Source organism: Epinephelus lanceolatus, chromosome 2 (genome assembly GCF_041903045.1).
Source record: "Epinephelus lanceolatus isolate andai-2023 chromosome 2, ASM4190304v1, whole genome shotgun sequence".
In the NCBI taxonomy this organism is placed as follows: Eukaryota; Metazoa; Chordata; class Actinopteri; order Perciformes; family Serranidae; genus Epinephelus; species Epinephelus lanceolatus.
This window is the reverse complement of record NC_135735.1, coordinates 12,807,158-12,829,803: the sequence shown is the minus strand read 5'-3', so window position 1 is coordinate 12,829,803 and position 22,646 is coordinate 12,807,158. Positions and strand designations below refer to the sequence as shown.

Here is a 22,646-nt window from a genome sequence, read left to right as displayed (position 1 = left end):
AATGAGAAGTCAGCAGTCATTGACGGTGTTAAACAGCCTGAATCACCGTAACCACAAGATGTCCTTGAGCACACAATTATCAATGTGCACACAAAGTATTAGGCTGATTGGTCCAGTAGTGTGTGAGATTAGCTTTGGACCATTCTCGGAAACCATCGGCTGTATTCGGCGTCTGACTTCCGGCAGACCGCAATACAGCCTCTGGGGGCAGACCCCAGATTTTTTGGCATTCTGGTTTGATTTGGGCGGAGGAGGCGGATTTCCGTTTCCAACTTCCATTGATATATAAGTAAATATGCTGAACCACTGCAATGGATTCAGAGTTTGCAGTGACGCCAATTATGTTCCGCCTCGTTAGTTCACCACACAGACTGTTTAACCTGGCAACAACTGCAGCTGGCTCAAACGTGATTGGTCAATATCACGTGGACTACAAACAGCCTACAACCGGAAACCAGGGCTCTTCCGCTCTTCTTCCGGAGGCAAGATCTCCGGGGTTTGCCTACAGACCCTACATTCACTGAATGTAGAGTCTGTATATAGAGACTAGCTTTGGACAAACAGATACACACACTCACACACAACCAAATGCCTGATGGCCTGGTGGACCTAATAAGAACCATCAAGTAGAAGGTAATTTTCAACATTTTATTTAAGACAAATGTACGTAAAATCTAGGCAGTGAGGAACCAGTAACTGAACAGTATTTTACCAGCAACAAAGTGATCTTAAGCAAAGGAACAGCAACAGTAATTACAATTACAATTTTACAAGAGCAAGTCAACATGTCAAAAACAAATCAGCAACAATTCATCAGTTAAATTCTGTTTTCATAAAAATAACTTCATTTGGATCACAAAAGTAATCCACTCATGCTTCCTTGTCCTTCTTACAATAGCTTCTTTTCATTGTGAACACTTCTATGGTTCATTACTTAAACACATCATATAAAAAATAATACAATAAAAACAGGATGATGTCAGGCAGTGCATGTTGGTGACAGGGCTGGATTATAACAGTACTTTGACCACATATGGAAACACAGTTAACAGCTCTCATTTCTAAGAGAATGGCGACATACATCACCAAAATCTGTCAAAATGTGAAACCAATACCTGAGAGAATTTATTCTTCTTATTTTTTTCTCTATACATTCCCTCCTGATGGATGCAGTAATGACTACAAATGATCAAGACATCCAGGAAAAGACTGCAAAACCCATGGTAAGCATGCAGGGCAGTCAGATCAATGGCTGCTGCCCAGGTGAAACAGATAAGCTGATTGTTCTGGTGAAGGAGCTAAAAGATAAACAGTGACGGGACAGACAATGCCTGATGTGTAACGGAATTAGACTTTTAATTTAAATATCTGTTTGTTTGTTTGTTTGTTTGTTTGTTTACTGTTTGTCTGCAAGAATTAAGGTGACCTGTTATAGGATGATACTGAATTCAAACTGTCTTCATTCCCTGCACCCTCGCCTCCAAAGCTCCATGAGAAAAGCTCCCGACCTCTCAAGACATCACAACTTGTACTGTGTATAGTAGCTGTAACTGGTGGTCATATATTTAACAAACAGACAATTGTTAAAGATCAGTCTCACGGCATTCACTCCTCAACTGATCTTCAATGAGCTTAAACAAGGTAAGATTTTTCTCTAATTATTTCAACGAATGTACCATACATGTATTCACCTTTACTTTGTTCATAGCAGGTCAGTGTTGTCATTGACTTGTCTGGTTTAAAGGGCAGTTCGTAAACTTTTTTTTACTACCAAAGGGTGCCAACAGTTGACCTTGCTCTGTGTTCACAAGTTTACCAAAGTTACAAAAGGAGCAGAACTGCCAAAGGGGGCCTGAAGGCCTTACGTTTTCTGAGTGAAGATTAGTTTGTGGTAATTTAATTAATTACAAATTGTCTCACATTATGCTCCAGCGAAGCCCAATTTAAAACTAAATGTTAAAGGGCTCCAGAGCAGCTTCTGCATGTTCACCTGCCGTAAACAAGGGCTTTGTAATTTTCTTGACATTTCACTCACAATATGCCTATCCTTAAACAAATCTGTGTTTAATTAAATTATTGCAGACATACTGATGTACAACAAACCTGCGGCATGTTTGTATTGTTCTGGTTTCAGTGTAACACCTTCAATGAAACAAAACAGACACATTCCTATTAGAGCAAATTAAAAAAAAGAAATAAATAAAATAAAACTTAATGAGTCTTAATATTAAATTTCAATTTCTGATTTTCCAACTCATTACAGCAAAAGTGTCTCATGTCACAAGATCCAAGCAGTGTTACAGGTCTGATTGCATGTGCAAATTCAGACCAACCAGCTCAGTTCCAACCTGTTAAAGTCTTCGTGTGTCAATATAGAAATAAACAGAGGAGACAAATCCCCGTCTGAATATCTTGCTGTGCCAGCAGAACCTTGTGTTTAACAGTGAGGTTGGTGCACATCACCAGCCTTCATTGATCACTGTCACTGACTATGTTTACACGCACAAAATATTCTGTTTTTTGCCCTTATTCCGAAAAAGACAACATTCCTGCTTATCTGTTTATGTGACCAATGAATATGAATATTCACTGATATTTGTGTTTACATGCTGCTGTGCATACTCTGATTAACGTGCGCCAAACATGTTGTGTATCACGTTAAAATATGGAAAAGCAGAGCGGCTGTCTCTTGTCATTTTGCTTCTTTGAATCAAAACAGGATTTTTTTCAAAGTTTTCCACCAGTGGCAGATTTGTTTGACCTTTTTTCATTCCTTCAACCACCTTTTTGAAAAAGTTGGTATCACCATATTTACACACATCCAAAAACCTGTTGATATCTAAGACTTTCAGCATGTTTGAAAGAAGGGGTGTCTTCTTCTGATCAGAAATGTGAGCTTTTCTTTTGGGCATGCATCTCTAAACCAGCCTTGTAAAATATTGGTGAGCTGCTGTGAGTTCCAGTACCCACACTACCATACTGTATAGTATGCCAGAGAAAGATTTAGTAAGTCCCAATAGATAGCATTTTGCAGTACACAAGCCAGCGTGATTATCTTGATACTCTGACTCACAATCCTCTGCGCATCGGAAGATTCGTCACATCGACTGAGTCGCAAACGGATGACAGCTTGAGAGCTTGCCGACAGCTGTCACAAACTGCAGTAAAACCCCAGCTGAGACACAAATTCTGGACGTGCTGTATACATGCCCAAAGAAAGCTATTAAAATCTGAATAATAATAGTATATCCCACGTAGAGTTGGGATCCGGTTCTTTTTTGAAACGGTTCCATCACATTTGGAGTAACGGTTCCTGCAAACGGTTCCTAGATTGTAAAAAAAAAACGTCACATGCATTTCCATTAGAGTGCGGCACGGGCCACATATTTCTGTCTGAACCCGACCGAGCCCGACATTATTTAATTACTAAAGCACTGAGTTTGTGTCACACAGTTGTCATGGTTACAGGCTATTTAACAGGCCAGGCCTGAACTGTGGGTGCTCAGTGGAGAGGCAGACCTCCATGTTTGAGACGGGAGTGGGCGGCAGGAGGTCCGAGGCTTCCAGCGAGGGGAGAGGGAGAAATATAACAAAATAAGATAAAACAGGAAAAACCTGTTTCCCTCTTTTATTTAATTTTTAGTGTTTAATCAAGGCGGAGGCGGGTGGCAGGAGGTCCGATGCTTCCAGCGAGGGGTTGTCACGTAAATAACAGTGCCCAAGCATGAATGCATATAAGTATTTTTTATTACATTGCTGTAGAAATCAGTTGTTATATATTCTCAGGGAGGTGATACAAGCTCTAAATCTGAAATACGCACCACACACAAATGTGTATTTTAGAATTAAGTTTTTGTATTTGTATGATTGCATTTGTGTTTATTATATACTTGTTTAAGTGTAGCAAGTATAATGAATATAATGTAGGAATCGGTAAGAGGAAACGGACCGTTAAGAAGGAATCGGTAAGGAATCGGAATCGTTAAAATCCTAACGAGACACTGCCTGTTTCTCACGTTTTTTTTTTTTGTTTGTTTGTTTATTTGTTTTTCCTCCTTCTTCTCCGCATGCACTGTCACTATATAACTCAGGACTTAAGCACCTGCCCCCTCCCCCTTGCTTGTTTCCTTACTTTCCCCTTGACGCACTTTGGTGTATCACGGCCCTCTCTGACTCACATTAGGAAGTTTTTCCAATAAAGGCTGTTAGGCTAGTCTCCAGGGAGGGTGGGTGACGGTCACAACCACGCATTATGGGTATAAAATACTTGACTGCAAGATTAACAGTGCATAAATCTTCACAAGAAGCTTACACCCTTTAGTGGCGCTAAGCTATGAAGACCAATGCAGACAAGAAGGGAAAAAAAAAAAAAAAAAAAAAAAAAAAAAAAAACCCTAACGAGTCCCAACCCTAATCCCACGTCCTAATCTGAAATTTCTTTATTCTGGATAAGGATGAATTAAAAATACCCAAAAAGAATATGTTTACATGACCCGTAATACTTTTGTAATAAAAGTGGAATATTAGTGAGCACATAAACATAGTCACTGTCCGAGTGTAGCCATGACCTGTTACACAAAAACTGCTGAAGAAAGAAACATATGCATCAGTCAGTTCACACTTACGTAAATGTCTTCTGATGTCACAGCACCTTCTTCAAACACAAGCATACAGACCTGAACAGATATATATCAGTGGTTGCTCTTGATGTGTAAGGTATAGTAGGACCAAGGTTCGGGCACATAAATGAGTCCGGGGTACTTGTTGCGTAGCACCGGGTCGTTCCACAGATAGGCCACCCACAGTGCCACCAGGAGCACAGTCACACTGAAACTACAGAACAGGAACAGGCCGTTGCTGTCTGGGCTGAGGCCTTTGCGCTGTTGGTGTAACACCATGACAACCATGGCAAGGAAGGTGAGGAGGAAAAGCTCAGTGATTTGTCCCTCAGTGACCAAGTACCTGGAAGATATTAAAGAAAAGGCAAGAGATGTCAAAACTTACTAACTGTACAATGAAGAGGTGTGAGTTTCAAACTTCTATACAATACCCTGAAAATATCGATATTCGATACCATCTGACACAACGGGGAAAACTGACATTGAGGGCATAAAATTTAAAATACTTTTTTTAAAGATAAATATTTTAACATGTTACAAAAGCAGAATGACTGTAGTTATCAGTTACAATAAGAGAGAACAAGAAAGTGCAGCTGGTCCCAATGTATCAATACTGCAGACAACGCGACAGTGAAGATGTTCAATTCATTACATCAGCACTTAAATTTCAAATAAAAACTAATCCTTTTCCAAAAAGCAATGTTTTTTGACGAGAGCAGCACTGATTTAAATTTCTGCACAAAGTGACGACTGAAATAAGAGAGCTTGTTTTCATCAAAGCCAAGTGGTGCAAACAGAAAATACAATTTCCAAAAGTTCCAGTCAGTAAATACGGCAACTTAAATAGGTTTTATCCATCTTTCTTTCTTTGTTTCTTTCTTTTGTTTTAGCGAACAATATACTCTGTTTATTGTCAATCATTCGACAAAAGAAGATGCTTTGTCTAAAAATGCTGCTGCGGTATCTAAGTATATTTTATATATATATATATATATATATATATATATGATATACCTTTTATTCACTCTTTTCTTCATCTCACTGAGTGTTGTTACTGTTCCTTTGCACATCGGCTTCCCTTCGCTATTTTTGAATTACAAAACTAAACTGAAATAATCACAGAGTACAAATCACTTCTTAAAGGACGAAAAGGTATCTGTGAAATGTGGATCTCTCTGTTCAAGTTATATCATTCACAGTACTGCAACGCTAGCCTTTGAAACCCTTCTGTACATGTTGTCCATGAATACATAGTTTTGTTAAAGATGTGAAAATGCGACTGACCAATAGTAGAGGGCGCTGGGTCCCAGCAACAGCCAACCAGAGACGGGAATCTTCTTCTGTTCTTTGGCCTTGGTGAAGCAGCCAGTGAAAAAGATGAACAGGACGATGAAGAAAGGAATGTACCTGGAATAAAACCAGAGGCAGAAACTGTACAGTAACCTGACCCCAGATAGACTCAAGTATTTCTTTGTACAGGGATGATGTAAAAAACAAACAAAAAAAACAATTTGGCAGGGCAACATTTGAGCCAAAAACATTTCACAAAACCTCTGACTGAAGAACAATTTATTTTCACTCTAAAGTTTATGAACTCAAGGTTTTGTTCAGAAAAGGTTGTGTTGATGTTTGTTTCTCAAATCGAACATCTAGGAAAATAATTAACAAATATTGTATCATAGCCGTAGGAAACCAGCTGGCAGGTTTTCATGTCAAACCACTGTTTAAAATCAGTGTGTGGAACTGAAGGTAACCACACCAACAGTGATTATACCAAACTCTTTGATACCAGCTGTAAAACAAAATAACCCCACAAGGGCTGAAATAATAAGTCAATTAATCAAACAAACAACTAAAAAATTAACTGTTTATTTTGATAATGAAATTACTGTTTCAAATTAAAATAAACATTTACTGACCCGATCCTCTCAATTCAATGTAATTCCTTTTTATCTTTTTTTTTTTTTTAATTGTCATTGCAAACAAATACAATGGAATTCAATGCACAGAATAAACTGGAATATTTTTATTATTTTATTTTTACTTTTAAGCTTGATAGACTAAATGATAAATTAGTTGCTCAATTAAAAAAAAAAAAATCATCAGATTAGTTGCTCGTGGGGAAAAAAACTAGCTAGCTGCAGCCCTAAACCCAACCACAGATTAAAAAAAACAACTTTAAATTAAAATAACAAATTAAACACAGCCTGTCTATTATTATTAAATTTAATAAGTGAACTTGGTATAAGAACAATAACACTGATAATAAATAATGCACTCATCAGAGATAACGAGGCTCCCTCCCTCCTCTTACACTGTGGTGCTGAAAACACTGTGACATGATGAGATGAGTTCATTTGCAATTACTTGTTTCATTAACTGTGTTATTCATTTCAATTTGCCAAACAATTTGTCAGTAAACCAATCGACTCAGAGACTCAAACTTGCTTTGTAGGGCCACCGAGGCCTGATGCACACAGCTGCTGCTTTTATACCAGTATCCTATAGACCACTGGTTTCAAACTGGTCCACCCATGGGGTCCAGATTTCTCCTTAATCATTAGTTCAAGGTCCACAGAGTTTAATACAGTCGGTGTCATACTTGCGTGTGGCCATGTCGACAAGCTAGTTTGCTGTCTCTGTCAAGTAGCTGTCTGTTAATCACTCACTCCACAGCAGGAAACCACACTTCAAAATAAAAGCTCTGTGCCGTTTTTACAAACATGACACATTTTCACGTCACTTGTGGTCCATTCAAAATGGAGCCATGACCACTTTTGGACCTTGACCCACCAGTTGGGAACCACTGCTTTAGAACGAGTCTGATGACTGTAAAATAACAGCACCTATCTTGGTTGCAATTAAGTAAAGAAAAACACATTTAAATCAATTTGTGTGTTCATATAAAAAAACAAAAGAATATCATTGGTGCAGTGGTGTTCAAGAGTTGAGGCGCCAACCATAAACCACATCATCCCCGCTTCATTTTTATTGCATGTCATTCCTCATGTCTCACTCCCCTCATTCCCTGTCATCACTCCACTATTGCCAACTAATGAAGGAATAAAATGCCTTTGTAAAATGTGTAATTAAGTGTTTTAAAAAAGATAATTTGGAGAGCATTTGTGCCTATATGAATAGTTGACAGTTGTGACAGTAAACGAGGGGAGACAAAGGGATATGACATCAACAACGGCCCCAGGAAACCAGGAACAATGTGGTCATATGGTGTGTGTCTTAAACACGCCATCCTTATATACTTTTATTGATTTCAGAATTTAATATGTAGAAGTACCTCAACGCCCTGTACCATCTTAGATTTCTGAGAGCACCAATGTGTGAGAGGGTGAAAAGAGAATCACTGATCTATCTTGTTGCTGGAATTTATGGCAGTTTGTTTGCCCACACCCACATGAGGATCACCATACACTTAAACAGAGCAGTACGCAAACTGAAACTCTGTCAACGCCACAGTGAATACGTAATAGCGGGTCGTTATCAGCCATAAAACTAAAGGCCAAAGGAGAAAGAGGGAGAGATACACAGCACCTCTTCATCTTACTGCTCATAATGAAGCCCCAATTCACCAAATTTTTAAATTATTCAAAGTAAATCCAGACAGATTTCTCCGAATCTGCCCTTCTTTTCCTGCATGTTGTCTGTAGGTCTGCCCCCAAAAGTTGAAAATTTGAATCAGTAGTCAGAGACCCCTCAGGCGACTAAGATTCTTTAAAATGGAACAGTCGAGTGACAGTCAAGAGTGAGCACTCTTGCTGCCAATCTACTCTCTGGTACAGGCATCTGCCAACCCAGACCCAGGGTGAATCTGAATGAGACGAAGGCAGCTGCCTGGAGGAAGAGAGGCTCCACCCAGGCAGGCTCCGAGATCACGTTATCTTCTGATTCCTGCTCAGAAGTGGTGAATAAACACCTCAAAGCAACTTAATACAAGTACATGCTAACAAATAATGTTGCACATTTCAGATCCCTCCTTTGCATAGTTAGCATGCATTAGCTCGGAAGGCTAACTTGACTCGTTTTCAACATTACTTTAACGTTGCTGTCACCCTGAATGTTCAGCCAAACTCCATTCAAACTCTCAAACCTCATATGGAAAAACAAAAAAAAGAACCATTAGCTGAATATACGTATTAAACAGCCAAATCCAATTCCACTGACATAACTGACTCGCTTACAGCCCCAGTTGTTGGTTTCAGTTTCCAGTCAGCACTCTCAGCTTCACACAGCTGGTGCATATTCTCACTACAGACCTGCTCAGTTTTCTCATCCTAAAATCTGTTTTGTATTTACAGATGGAATAAAGCCACAGATTCCAGCACACTAATAACTAGCTGCAGGTCTTATGGGCTCCACTGGGTTACAATTCTCTACATCTACACTTTCATTGGTTTGTTGCATCCAAAAGACACAACATTCATTAAAATCAGATTTAACATTCACATTTAAACAAAGAGGTTAACAAACTTTAGTTCATAGCAAAGCATTTGATCCTGTATTCTGCTACATTCCAGACATTTCTCAGCACTGTATGTGCACAGCAGTAATAATTATCAGTACATACCACATTAAGTGTCCCAGCTGTTCGTCATAATAATAGAGCAGCTCGAAGGAGTCGATCTGTGAAGGAAGGACAAAAAGAAATCAAATATAACTAGACACTAATTACAACAGTAACAAGTATGTTTTAATGGAACAATATACTGTGTGACTGAGAGCACTGGTGAAGAAGCACCGTGGTCCTCCACTATGTGTTGTGCAACAGTGCCCCCCACTGCTCAAGTGCCAATTACACTCCATTACAGCCTCTGAGAAGAAATCACATCTACAGTCTGTAGGTGGCAAATTAGGAATAAAAAAAAGTGGAGGAACATAAATGTAGATGCTTCCAAACAGGAGATGATGAGGACCTGCATGGTTTAAATATGAAATTAATGTGAATCATCTGATATGGCATTAAGTCACAAGATCTCAACCCAACTGAACATCTTTTTCATTTTAATTTTGTCAATTCACACAATTAAGGATGCATGATATTGGATTTTTTTTTTTGCCAATATCTGATATGCCGATATGTAACAACTCATTTGATTGTTAACCGATACCAATATCAATATATCCACTTTTTCCCTACCTACTTTTAGCGATCATCAAGTCTCTTCTGTAGTGGATTAACATCATATTATGCACATATACTCTTATCATGATGGTCCACCAGCAGATGGAGACATGAAATACAATACTTTTGAAGGTATGTTATATTCATTCATTGTGCAAATTAAGAAAAAGCATGTTGGCTGATTCTAATATTTAATTTTAAAGCCAATATTAGCCGATACCTGACTTACCAATATCGTGCATCCCTACGCACTATCATGCAATTGGCAGATGAAATGTACCTCTGCACTTATCCCTCTTTTTAGACACACCACATATATGAATTAAATGAGGGGGGTTGCGCAGGGTCAGACATACTAAGGCGCCCTGGAGCAGTTTGAGGGTTCAGTGTCTTGCTCACTGGTACCTTGACAGTGCTCAGGAGGCAAGCGGGCATCTCTCGAGCTGCCTGTCCACACTTGGTCCACATGGGGACTTGAATCAAGGACCCTCTGGTTCCTAAGTTCCCACGGACTGAGCTACTGCTGCCTCAACCCGGTTAAACATCGCATTGACCAACTTACTAGACAGCATTCTCCACCACCATCATCCAAACAGGAGATGAGGAAATGTCTTATGCTTTGTTTTTTTCTTTTAACTTGTTGCCCACCCATGATTTAACACCAGACCGGTTGAACCTGGCAGAATGCATTGATCCACTCCTGGTTCATCTCATCTGCTTTTGCTTTACTTTGGCATTTAAATGACATTTAATCACTCACTAAACCCTCTTGACTTCATATTAGTGCATATTTTGCTGTTCTGTGTATTTCAAAAAGCAGTAACTTAAAAAAAAATCGTTGACATTTTTCTACATCTACGTGTTCTTTCAGTGTGAAAAGCTTTTGTGATAACAGAATAACAACACTTACATTTTTTCTCTGAAGTAAATCCTCATTAAGAGCTGAATGCGCTTATCAGTTAATTCCAATGCTCTACATTTAAATCAATCACCCTAAGGATCTCTTAACGCAGCTTTATAGTGTAGCATTAATCTGTTTACAGAACTTCTGTCGCAGTTGGGAGGTACTTGACTTGCTTATAATTAACTGAAAAACAATGCATTGCAAATAATCAGTGCTTTTCATGTGCATTAGTGCATGTGAAATCTGAAAGTATTATTAGTGTGCACGCTGCAGACATGCAGACTGTTTGAAGCTCTACAGCTCCATAAACAAATGCTTTTAAAAAAAAAGCAGATATTCAAACATTTAACAGTTGGTTTGAATTCACACAACCTACATAAACAGAAACATCAGCACTAAAAGTCCCATGTCATCACTTCTTCATGTTTTTATTTGATCTAGAAATACTCACAGATGGCAGCTGTGTTGTTTGATAGTAAAACATAATTTACAGTGTCTTAAAATTATACTTCAGTTTGTTTTTATATATGTTAAACAGAGCTTGGATCGTAAGTGTACCACTGAAATACACACAATAATAAATGTATTACACATACAAAAGGGGCACAATAGGATGCTTATTATTCCCTGACTGATTGTGATGGTGTCAGTGGGTTTGCATGTGCTTCCATTACACGTGTGCAGTTGCGTAACAAAGATACAGTGCAGGGATGAAAAGATTATTTCTTGTGGCTGCGCATCCTCGTATCAAAAACACAAGCACTGACTAAAACCTGACCTGAGACTAAAACGAGTCCAAATAAGTCAGTTTTCACAGGAAGTATTTTTGTGTGAGTCCCTTTAGGCTTGATACCAATTAATTAGATAAAAGCTAGAGTCTGACGTCCTCTGGGAGGCTGTTCCAGAGACGAGGGCCAATGACACTGTACTTTTTAGTTCTACTCTGGGAGACATTTAATAGACCAGAGGTAAAGGATCTTAGGGATCTAGGGGGAATGTATTTGACCAACATAAATAGCCACGAGCCAGTCCATTAAGAGATTTAAAAACTGAAACCAAAAAAAAAACCCGAGCCTTTAAAAACTGGAGTAATGTGTTCACGATGTTTAGTCTTGGTGAGTAGACGCGCTGCTACATTTTGGATCGTCTGAAGTTTGTTTAAAGGAGTAATAAGCGAAATTCATCATTTCTAGATTGAAGGAATTAAAAAATCACTATGTGAAGAACTAGAAGTGTAATTTCATCTGGAGTATAGCATGCGCGTTCATGTTCATGTCCCCCCCCCCCCCCCCCCCCAGATGTTGATATTGTGGTGGGCTTCAACAAATTAATTAATGTGTGGGAAACCCTCAAGATGTCATTTTTGTACCGTAACAAAACATATCTTACTTCCACTATATTCAAAGTGCCTTTATGTGTTTTGTTTAAATGTGTCTTTTTGTGTTCCTTTTATGTTCAATGCAGAGTGTGAAAAAGTCAAACACCTTTGTCAAAACCCTCCGAGATTAGGGTCAAATCAAGCCAGTACTTAAAAACTTCACTTAAATTATTTAACCTATACACTGTAATAGTCCTGCCTCCTTCTGTCCTGCCCCAGATATGCCATACACCAACCTATAATAAATATCTTGTTGACAGTCACATCATTGTCAGAGTTACGATGCTCCACGCTAAGTACGGGATTCAGGATGACACAAAAAGATGTGATAGCGATGACAAAAGAAAGAGAAGAACAAGCTGCACTCCTACACAGCAGGATAAGCTCTGCAGGATCAAACAAGTGTGACGACACAGATGTGTTTTCGGTGGTGTGTTGTCAGTTTGTGTCACAGGCGGAAGAGAAGAATATGTCACTGAACTGTCCCTGGAGAGTCACGGCAAGCAACACAAACAGATTCATGTTGTATGACATTATGACAGGTGACAGAATATATTAATAGACTATGTAAAATTCGTATAGGGACCAGTAAGTTATCACATACAAGACAACATGTTGACAGTTTCACCCTGCTGTGCCCTGCTCTGCTTTAAAAAGAACAACTCACCAGAGAGGCAGGTTTGAGGTCTTTGATGATGGGGTTCTCTCTGACTGACAGGTGGAGCTGGTAGCCACTCAGGATGAGCCGGTGGTTGATGGAGTCTCCCACCAGGTGGATGCTGGCTCCCATGACAAAAGTGATAATGCAGAGGTAGACCGCTGAGCGAGGCAATGCTCGTGGACTGCGCTCGATCAGCTGAAAGAAACAGCAACACACACATTCTGCATAATGACACCAACTGTATCTTAAGGTGAGTCATCTATTACTACTAATTCATTGTTTTGGTTACATCTGTAGAAATTCATCTTAATTTTAAATGTGCATAATCCAAAGCAAGTAGGGTTTTTCATCTAATAACACAATTGCAGACATGACCTTTCTTTATCAGTCGAGATTGTTTTGGTGTAAGTTGCAAAGTGTTACAGATATAGGCCTTAGAGATGTCTGCCTTCTCATCAATATAAAGGAAGTAGATGGCTTGTGGTGCTCAAAGTGCCAGAATAATAATTATATATCTCATCTGGCCTGGGAACGCCTTGGGGTCTGGAAAGTATTGCTGGGCAGAGGGACGTCTGGGGTGCTTTGCTTGGCCTGCTGCCCCCGCGACCCGGCCCTGGATATGTCGATGAAGATGGATGGATGGGCTTGTGGTGCTCGAAGTACCAAAGAAAATACATTTAAAAACTCAACAACAATGTCTCTTTCCAGAAATCCTGACCTGGTTACTCAAGATAATCCACAGACCTTGTTGTGAGTGGTTTCATGTAGGAACTATTTTCTTTCTAACAACTAATCCTGCCAACTGTATCACCACGCAGAAGACCTGCATCTACTGCTAGCTCACCTAGCACCACTGAGCTAACTATGTTACAGCTTAGCCGAGGAGGACGCCGTTATTGTTTACATCTTGCGCTGTGACGAGCACAAGCCTCTCGTCCATGAGTTGATGCACGCTTCCTTCTGCGTGGTGATAAGGTTGGCAGGTGTACTTCAATAGAAAGAAAACAGTTCCTGCATGAAACTGCTCACAACAAGGTTTGTGGATTATCTTGAGTAATTGGGTCATGATTTCTGGAAAGAGACATTGCTGTTGTATTATTTTGGCGCTTTGAGCACCACAAGCTGGGCATATATATCTATTAGATAAAAGCAAGACATCTTTACGGGCAACATCTCCAAGACTCAGCTCACACCAAAACAATCTAGATTGATTAACAGTTCTACAGGTAAGAGGAAAAATATGTATTTTTGATTTTGGGGTGAACTGTCCCTTTATACTTGCTGTATTTCAGATATTTTACCCTGTTTTGTGCCTATTTCTTTCTGCTCTTCAGGTCTTGTCAGCGCTGTGATGTGGCAGACTGCAGACATTCAGGAATCAACCCCCAGGTCTTTGTGTGCAGGAATCTCACCAATGTGCTTTGAAAAGCAGGCATGTCACTTTAGGTTACCTTATAATTTTGGGTCACGTGTCAGTTTAGCTTGTAGAAACATCAACAGTTAAAACAAGTCACAAAATCTTTACTGAGGCTTTTTTGATCCTTAATGACAACTGAAGCAAAATAAAAGACAAGCAGCTCAGAGTTACAGTACCACTCAGTTCACAAAGCCTAACAACACGCTGAACAAGCGTCTCATAAAGCTGATAATCACTTAACCCTGGGTTTGCCGATCAGGCAACATTATCATTATATTCACATGAAAGAAACAGGGTTTGTAATAACAAGGCAATCACATACAACACTGACAGAACTGTTGAGCCTCGAGGGGAAATTAGTTGACTGCAGAATCAAGGGGTAATATTCAGCAAAATAAAACATGAATGTTTACAACATAAACACAACAGGTAGGGATATGTAGAGAAAGGTGTGGAAATCAATAACAATCTTTAATCCTAATTATCATCAGAGTTTACAACATGTGAAGTGCAGGTATCAGACACTTAAATTTAGTGCGTTTTAAGAGCTTTTCAGGATAGTTTTTTTTTCCAAAATTAAGACTAGTTTTTTTTTATTCAAGCATTGCAGGTAACAAAGGTAATAAAGGTAAGTAGTATATACTGCGTAGTCCTGGTAGAGGTAGGTTTTATGTAGGAATATGGTTATTAGAGTGAGTTAGGTTAATCTACATTTTGCCAACAGGTAAGTGCAAGGATAAAGTAAAAAGACAATTTAAGATGCAGTCTTAGGTTTAAAGATTTAATGTCAGTGATGTGGACTGTCATGCAGGAAAGCTCGACTCATTTTGACAAAAAGAAGTTCACAGATGACCTTGCAAAGTCAAATTAATACTATTTAATGACTTTAGGACATCATAAGACTTTTAAAGGACCTGCAGACACCCTGAGTGTCCCAGAACAGGACTGATAAGGAAATGCACTTGTTTCTCTGGTGTCTCAAGCTGAACAAACTATTATAAGGAATACAAGGAATGGATAATAAGCTATACAAACATTAGAACAACTAATAGTTAAAAGAGCACGTTTTTGGGGCGCGCAGGAGCTCACCTGGTAGAGCAGGTGCTCCACCTGCAATGGTTTTGTCCTTGCTGCAGCGGCCAGGGGCTCGATTCTGAGCCACAACCCTTTGCTGCATGTCATCCCCCCCATCCCCAGCACTATCCCATCAATTGAAGGCTAAAAGCCCTAAAGAACTACATGTTTTGTCAGTGAAGCAACAGAACGATGCAACAGATTGCCCTGATGTAACTGTGTAAATAAAAAGGCTTGAACAGAAGAGTGTTTAATACTCAGTAAAGTCTGTGTGACCAAAGGTGTTACACGTTTTTAAGTGTAAATAACTCTAATACAAAGGCTTCATCAGGCTACACACAGTACAAAGTGTATGTAAAATGTTTCTTATTCACAAACGTGTGCCAGGTTTCCCTGCAGTGATGAAATAAGAGTGCAGAGGCAACCCATGGTGAACCAATCACTGTCAGGAAGCCTATTGGGAATTTAAGACTTTCAGCGTAATTATTTGCAACAGTAAAGGTCATTCATAATTGGCACCACGGGTTAATTAGCTTTCTGCTGTATGTTTGCAGCCGTGCCTACAGCAACTGGTTGGGCTGCAAATATTTTTTATGCGAGCAAAGTGATTCCACTGATATGAGAAATGTTTCTGTGCTGTTGCTGGAGTCAGTTCTACCTGTCTGATGGATAGTAGGCAGTTTGTTGGCAACAATGATGGGCCTGCTTGTCTGTAAAAGTTACGTCATTAGGAAAGTGTGTGTTAAGTCACATTTGGGCTTCATCAGTCTTGTATAGAGAATAAAAGGAAACTAATTAAAGGGACAGTCCACCCCAAAATCAAAACTACATATCTTCCTCTTAGCTATAGTGTTCTTTATCAATCTTGTTTTGGTGTGAGTTGCCAAGTGTTGGAGATATTGACCATAGAGATGTCTGCCTTCTCTCCAATATAATGGAAGTAGATGATACTCAGTTTGTGGTGCTCAAACGTACAAAAAAATAAATGATTTAAAAAAACTCTGTGAGCAGTTTCATGTTGGAACTATTTTCTTTCTATTAAACTACACCTGCCAACTGTAACACTGTGCAGAAGGAAGCGTGCATCTTCTCCTAAACATTACTTGCATCCTTTTCGGCTGAGCTATAACGTGTAACGCTCAGTGGTGCTAGTTGAGCTAGCAGTAGATGCAGGGATTCCTCTGTATGATGATACGGTTGGCGGGTGTAGTTTGATAGAAAGGAAATAGTTCCTACATGAAACCACTCACAACAAGGTCTGTGGATTATCTTGAGTAACCAGGTCAGGATTTCTGGAAAGAGACATTGTTGTTGAGTTTTTAAATGTATTTTCTTTGGTACTTCGAGCACCACAAGCCCATCCATCCATCTTCATCGACATATCCAGGGTCGGGTCGCGGGGGCAGCAGGCCAAGCAAAGCACCCCAGACATCCCTCTGCCCACCAATACTTTCCAGACCCCAAGGCGTTCCCAGGCAAGATGAGATATATAATTCCTCCGCCGTGTTCTGGGTCTGCCCTGGGGCCTCCTACCAGTGGGACGTGCCTGGAACACCTCTAACTGGAGGCACCCTGATCAGATGCCCAAACCACCTCAACTGACCCCTTTCTGACACGAAGGAGCAGCTGAGCACCACAAGCCTAGTGCCATCAAGTTCCATTAACCCACACCAAACAATCTAGATTGAAATACTTCAGACTTCAGAATATTTATTGTACCCTTGGTTAAATTCGGTTTACAGTGAGTGAGTCATCTCGTATTGTGAACACACAGAACACCACAAGACAAGACAAAGTGACGGCAGTGCTTAGGCTAAAAGAACAAAAAGGACGGCCCCAAGATAAAAAGCGAAATAAGTTAGATAAAAAGGCCTAAGAATGCGTCAAACCAAGCCAAATGATAAAGATGTGCCATTCATAAAAACAAGATAAAAGAAACAGTACAAGAAATAAATACATAAGTTATATTACAGTTTCTCTCACTTGTTAATAGCACTGATGGCTGCTGGTACAAAGCTGTTTTTGTAGCGTCTGGATTTACAAGCAGGTACCGTGAACCTCCGACCTGATGGGAGCAGCTGAAACTCACCATTAAGAGGGTGGGAGTCATCTCTTACAACAGAGTTAGCTATCCTCTGTAGCTGTTTAGCATACAGGGATTCTGGGTGAAGCTGAGACTCTCCAATCAGCTTCCTAGACCATTTCATGATTTGGTTTAAACAGTTTTTGTTTCTAAAGGACATGTTTCCAAACCATGAAACATGACAGAGAGATAAGACTGATTCAGTAAAAGCACGATAAAACAAGGTCAGCATGGTCCTGTCAATGTTAAAAGTGAACAGCTTTCTCAGAAAAACAGGCGCTGGCGTCCCTTTTTGTGCTTCGCAGTTTGCCTCAAAGTTCAGTTTGTTGTCGATGACAGTTCCAAGATATTTGTACGTGTTGACACACTTCACTATCTGACCTTTTGAAACTGTGGCCTCTTGATTTGAAGCCCTGTTTTTACGAAAGTCAATGATCATGTCTTTTGTTTTGGAAATGTTCATCTCAAGGAAAGATTTACTGCACCAGTCAAGAAAATCATTAACCACTGGGCCATGGCTCGTGTCATTGTTTTTCAGCAGGCTGACAATAACTGTGTTGTCTGCGTACTTTAAAATGGTTCTATCCTCTCTGCTGCTGCGGCACATGTTTGTATAGAGGATGAACAAGAGAGGAGACAGCACACATCCTTGTGGGGAGCCAGTGGAGGATGTAACCTGATCCGAGACAGCTCCATTCACTCTCACTTTCTGTGTCCGGTCAGTTAAGAAATTCAAAATCCAACCCGCAAGATTGTTGCTTATGTTAAAATGCTCTAAAAGCCTTAAGGCTAAAACATGGGGTTGGATTGTATTAAAAGCAGATGAAAAATCAATAAATAAAAGTCTCGCATGTGTTCCTTTCCCCTCCAGATGTTTAAAAAGCAAATTTAATAAAGTAACTGTAGCATCTTCTACCCCTCTATTGGGTCTATAAGCAAATTGCATGGGATCAAGGTCATGCTCAGTTTTGAGAAAATTGTTAGATCTGAAATTTTGAAGAAAACATTTCATTACAATCGATGTCAGTGCGATTGGTCTGAAATCATTGAGGGTTTTGGGAGAACTGATTTTTGGGGCAGGGATAACAACAGCATCCTTCCAGACTCTTGGCACATGCTGCATCTTTAGAGACTGATTGAAAATGTGCTGAAAAATAGAGCTCAGCTCCTTCACACAAGATTTCAGCAAGCGGCCACAATTGTTACCAGGACCATACCTTTTATTTGGTTTAAGGGAACAGAAGGATTTTTCAACGTCCTTCTGGGAAATAAAAAAGTGCTGATTGTCACTCACTTTATGACTCACCTCCTGTATTTGCTGACTAAAATCAAAAGCATCAAAACATGTATAAAAACAGTTAAGTGCATTTGCAAATTCAATGTCTGACTCAAAGCCATCAAAAGAGATGATACTGCTGGTTTTAGAGTGTTGGAGGCCTGCAATGGCTTTCATGCTAGACCAAGCAGATCCAAGATTATTCATAGCCATCTTGTTCTCCAGCTTCCATTTGTAGTCCTGCTTTGCTTTTAAAATCCCAATTCTCACCTCCTTAGTGGCTGTGTGCAGCTCGGAGACTGCTCCATGTTTAAAAGCAAGTCTCTTGGCCTGTATACAAGCCTTAACTGACCTAGTGACCCATGGCTTATTGTTGGGAAACACTTTTACACACCTGCAGGGAATGATCATGTCCCTGCAAAAGGTGGCATATGAACAAGTGACATCAGCAAGTTCATCAAGATTATCACCACAGGCTTCTTTAAACAAGTCCCAATCAGTGCAGTCGTAGCACTCCTGCAAGCAAAGCACAGCCTCCTCAGTCCAGTCCTTAATGTCTCTTGTATGGACCTTTTCCCTCTTTAACACAGTTCTGTATGTAGGCAGGAGATGCACACAGTTGTGATCCCCCGAGCCCAGGGGGGGTAATGGGAGAGATTTATATGCCTCCTTAACAGACCCATAACAAAGATCAATAGTTTTATCCCGTCTGGTTGGACAGGTTACATATTGATAAAAGTCAGGTAGTGTCTTTTTAAGGGAGGGATACAGCACTACAGGTTGGAGGAAAAATACGGATTTTTGATTTTGGGGTGCGCTGTCCCTTTAAATTGCATGATTACATATTGATATTTTATAGTATAAACTCTGAGTAGATTCATTGTCTCATACTGAATGTTCTTTGAATTAGCCTCTTTCACAACCACCAAAATCCTTTGTTGTGTTAACACTTACCTTGAGCATTAGGAATGGTGTGATGACATTGTATGCCATGTGGAAATAGTCTCCAGCACTGGGCTTGTTGAGGGGAAACCACTCCAGAGGAAGGATAATCTAATACAAATGATACCAAGAAACTATTAGAGTCTGTAACCAGTGATTTCATCATTTTTTACACTCTTTAAAACTGTATGAGGTAAGTGTTGCATACTTCGCTCCTCCTTACCATTACAATAGGCCTTCCAAAGTCCAGTATCCAGTTCTGCAGAGTCAGGCAGAACCACAGGTCGGAGTGGAAGTGCTGCCTTTTCTGCTGTGCCACGATTTCCTTCACACCGCCAGGAGTGCTGTCAACACACATTTACAGTGACCATAAGTCATTGTAATGAAACAACGTTACAAAAGCAAAGGGCAGAACAGAGGTTAAGCATTTAATAGACATGTTGGGAATACTGTAATAAAGTAGGGTTTACAATGGTGTTTATTGCTGCAGTAACTTCGGATTAAAACCCATGGCCGCCCTTGCTGATTTTACTTATCTACGTTATCACTCCTTTTTTATTAGGCAACATCCTTCATAAAAAAGTTAACAAAGCACTTTAGCTTTTAACTACTGCAAAGCAGGATGGTACACATATGTAATGGAAATTTAAAAAAAACCTTTCTCAAGCATTTGCACTGAAGAGTTTATATATTTAGCACACTGTGGTAAATATGTAAAAGAAGGAAAGGGAAAGGGAAAATTGCACAATGTAGTGCATAAATACCATAATAGGCTTTTACGTTAAAGGTGAAATTACTGTACGTTTGCGAATATAAGTGTTCTTTTTTTTCTTCCTGCACTTCATGAAATCAAACTCAAATGATGTGTGCACCAGCATCTGTGTATTTCTGTGTATTGTACTCATCGTGCATTGTGTGCTGCTGTGCAATTTCCTGCCGCTCGCTGAATGCAGCCAGTATGGCTCAGCAAAGTACTTAATGTACTGGAAGAAAAAAAAAGATGAGTGCAACTGAATGGGTACTTCACTACTGAATGTAACTTCTGTGGATAAAGAGTCCTTGTTACTAGGGGCCTTCTGACTAATCTCTGCAGTATTGTATAATTATTTTTCTTTGTGGTGGATCATTTTTTTTACACATGACCAACATCATTTCACTTTTTGTCCATTACTGTTTCCACAATGCTTTCAGTTAATTTAAGGCCGACTGCTGTCCTTAACACTTACCGCAAGTGCATGTAGTTTGCTGTATATCTGTGCACCCACAAGCATAGTGAGGCCAAATACCGTAAAACTTAGATTAAAAGTCTGTCGGAGCTAGATCAAATGAAGAATTCATTATTAATATGCTATCTGAAGCCTAATTTTATACAAGTAACTGTATGTTCAAACCAACAGTGACCAGAGCTTCCAAAAGAGCTTCCGGAAGTCATTCATTTTCAATGAGAGCCCAGCGACTTGGGCAACTTGGGCAATCTGATTGTCAGCCGACTGGTCTTGGGCGACTAAAGCTACTGGAGCGGGTTTGGAGAGAAGTTAAAACTTGTTTAACTTTATGGTAATGAGCTCTGACGCAGTTTGGCGACAACCAATCGGAATGCTGATGTGCTTCGATGAAACGGGTCCCAGAGAACAAGCCATGTAACTTTGGTTCCTACAGCACACTTGTTCCGACAATGGATATCGAGAAGTTGATTACTTGCGTTCGCGCCCACTCAGTCCTTCATAATGTGTCGCTGTTCGGTTACAGAGACCAAAATAAAAAGAAAGAGGCTTGGGACCTCGTCGCAGGGGTAGTTGATTGGTCTGGTGAGTTTTAAAGTGTGCAATGTTAGTAATACAGGAGAGAATTGCAGGCTAATGTTGCAATACAGCATGCAAGTCTTCCTTGCTTGGTTTGAATGGGATGGGATGACATACTGCAAAGCAAAGCATTTTATCAACACAGATTTGTGCTTTTTTGACTAAAGCGACCCAAGCTGCCACAAATATTTTTGACAGTCGTGTTTCTTGGGCGTCCGCGAGAGACTTTGTCTCTTTGGAAGCTTCTGGTTTGAACGTACACTAAGACTCGTACTGGTTTAAATAAGCAATTTGATTGCATTTCCCATCTTTGCTGAGCAATCCTTTGTGTGAAAGGAATGTAAGGCCTGTTATATATAGACACTTGTCCCAAATATAGCCTGTTGAGTTCAGTGGTTTTAGCAAATAATAGCCCGGGCTATTATTTGAAGTTTTATGGTAAGATCACTCAATCCAACCCAGGAAGGGAACAAAGCTATTTACAGCTTCCACTGACCCACAGCTCACCCAGAAACAGGCACCAGGTTAACTTTTGCAGGGTAAATTATGAAAACAGTGAGGTGCCTTTCAATATCAGCTGTACTGGTGATGAGCCAACAGTCAACCAGCATCATTCCTGCTGGTTCAGTCGTGGGACAGTGGGACCAGCAGACAAGAGGAAGGTTAACATCCAGCGGTATTGCATCTGTATATCTGTAGATGTATATATCTGTCACATGATGAAGGTTGTTTATACAGTTACTCTGTTTGTTCTCAGCTATGAGACTTCACAACAGACGCATTTAAATGAGCCTGAAAGTTGAGACGTTTTAAAATTGAGCGAATTTACACTTTAATTTACATCACCAACAGCTAATCAGCGCGTGCTCACTCTCAATCGCGCGTCCAACCGTTGACTTTGACGCAGTCGCGCCGCCTTTAGTTTTCGTTTCTGGACACATGATGCGGCCGAACAAGCAGGAGAGCAGATACTGAACTGTAACTCGCAACAAGAGCTTATAAAGACGTTAATTTCTTAATATCTCCATGTTTCTGAACCCATTCTGCTCTCCTTCATTGACACCGACCGTCGCCTAATGTGTGTACAAACCTAGTTTGTGTTGTTTGTGAATCGTTTCCTCGACGTTTTCGTACAGTCTGCATTTTCAGTTCCGTGTTTGCTATCGTTTGTGAAACTAGCAGTGCTCCCTGACCGTCCCGTGGTCCAAATGATGGAAAGTTAACGGTATTAAACTGCAGTAAACATCTTTCTGTCACAACTCCTTTGCACTTCCTTGTTGCCGCCTTGTTCCCGCCCCTCCGCCTCATCCACCAATCAGACTGCAGCAGAGGAGTTAGAGGCGACAAGGGCAC

The 22,646-nt window shown here is 40.0% G+C and overlaps 1 protein-coding gene across 1 annotated transcript; it reads right to left on the bottom strand.

Annotated features, from left to right (window-relative positions):
- Positions 1-626: 626 nt before the first annotated feature.
- Positions 627-22,581, bottom strand: LOC117250307 (ceroid-lipofuscinosis neuronal protein 6). Its single transcript, XM_033616400.2, has 7 exons — positions 22,384-22,581; positions 19,715-19,835; positions 19,504-19,602; positions 12,706-12,894; positions 9,202-9,257; positions 5,904-6,026; positions 627-4,962 (listed from the first exon to the last, which is right to left on the bottom strand). The coding sequence occupies exons 1-7, from the start codon at positions 22,434-22,436 to the stop codon at positions 4,692-4,694; spliced, it is 912 nt and encodes a 303-aa protein (XP_033472291.1). The 5' UTR covers positions 22,437-22,581; the 3' UTR covers positions 627-4,691.
- Positions 22,582-22,646: the final 65 nt, after the last annotated feature.

What these genes read in the sequence shown, in the direction of transcription:
- LOC117250307 (XM_033616400.2), bottom strand. Translation starts at nt 22,436, where the DNA reads ATGCAGACTGTACGAAAACGTCGAGGAAACGATTCACAAACAACACAA. An exon ending in TCACAAACAACACAAACTAG is followed by an intron (nt 19,836 to 22,383) that starts GTTTGTACACAC and finishes GTGTGTTGACAG; the next exon opens with CACTCCTGGCGGTGTGAAGG. An exon ending in TTGGAAGGCCTATTGTAATG is followed by an intron (nt 19,603 to 19,714) that starts GTAAGGAGGAGC and finishes CATTTGTATTAG; the next exon opens with ATTATCCTTCCTCTGGAGTG.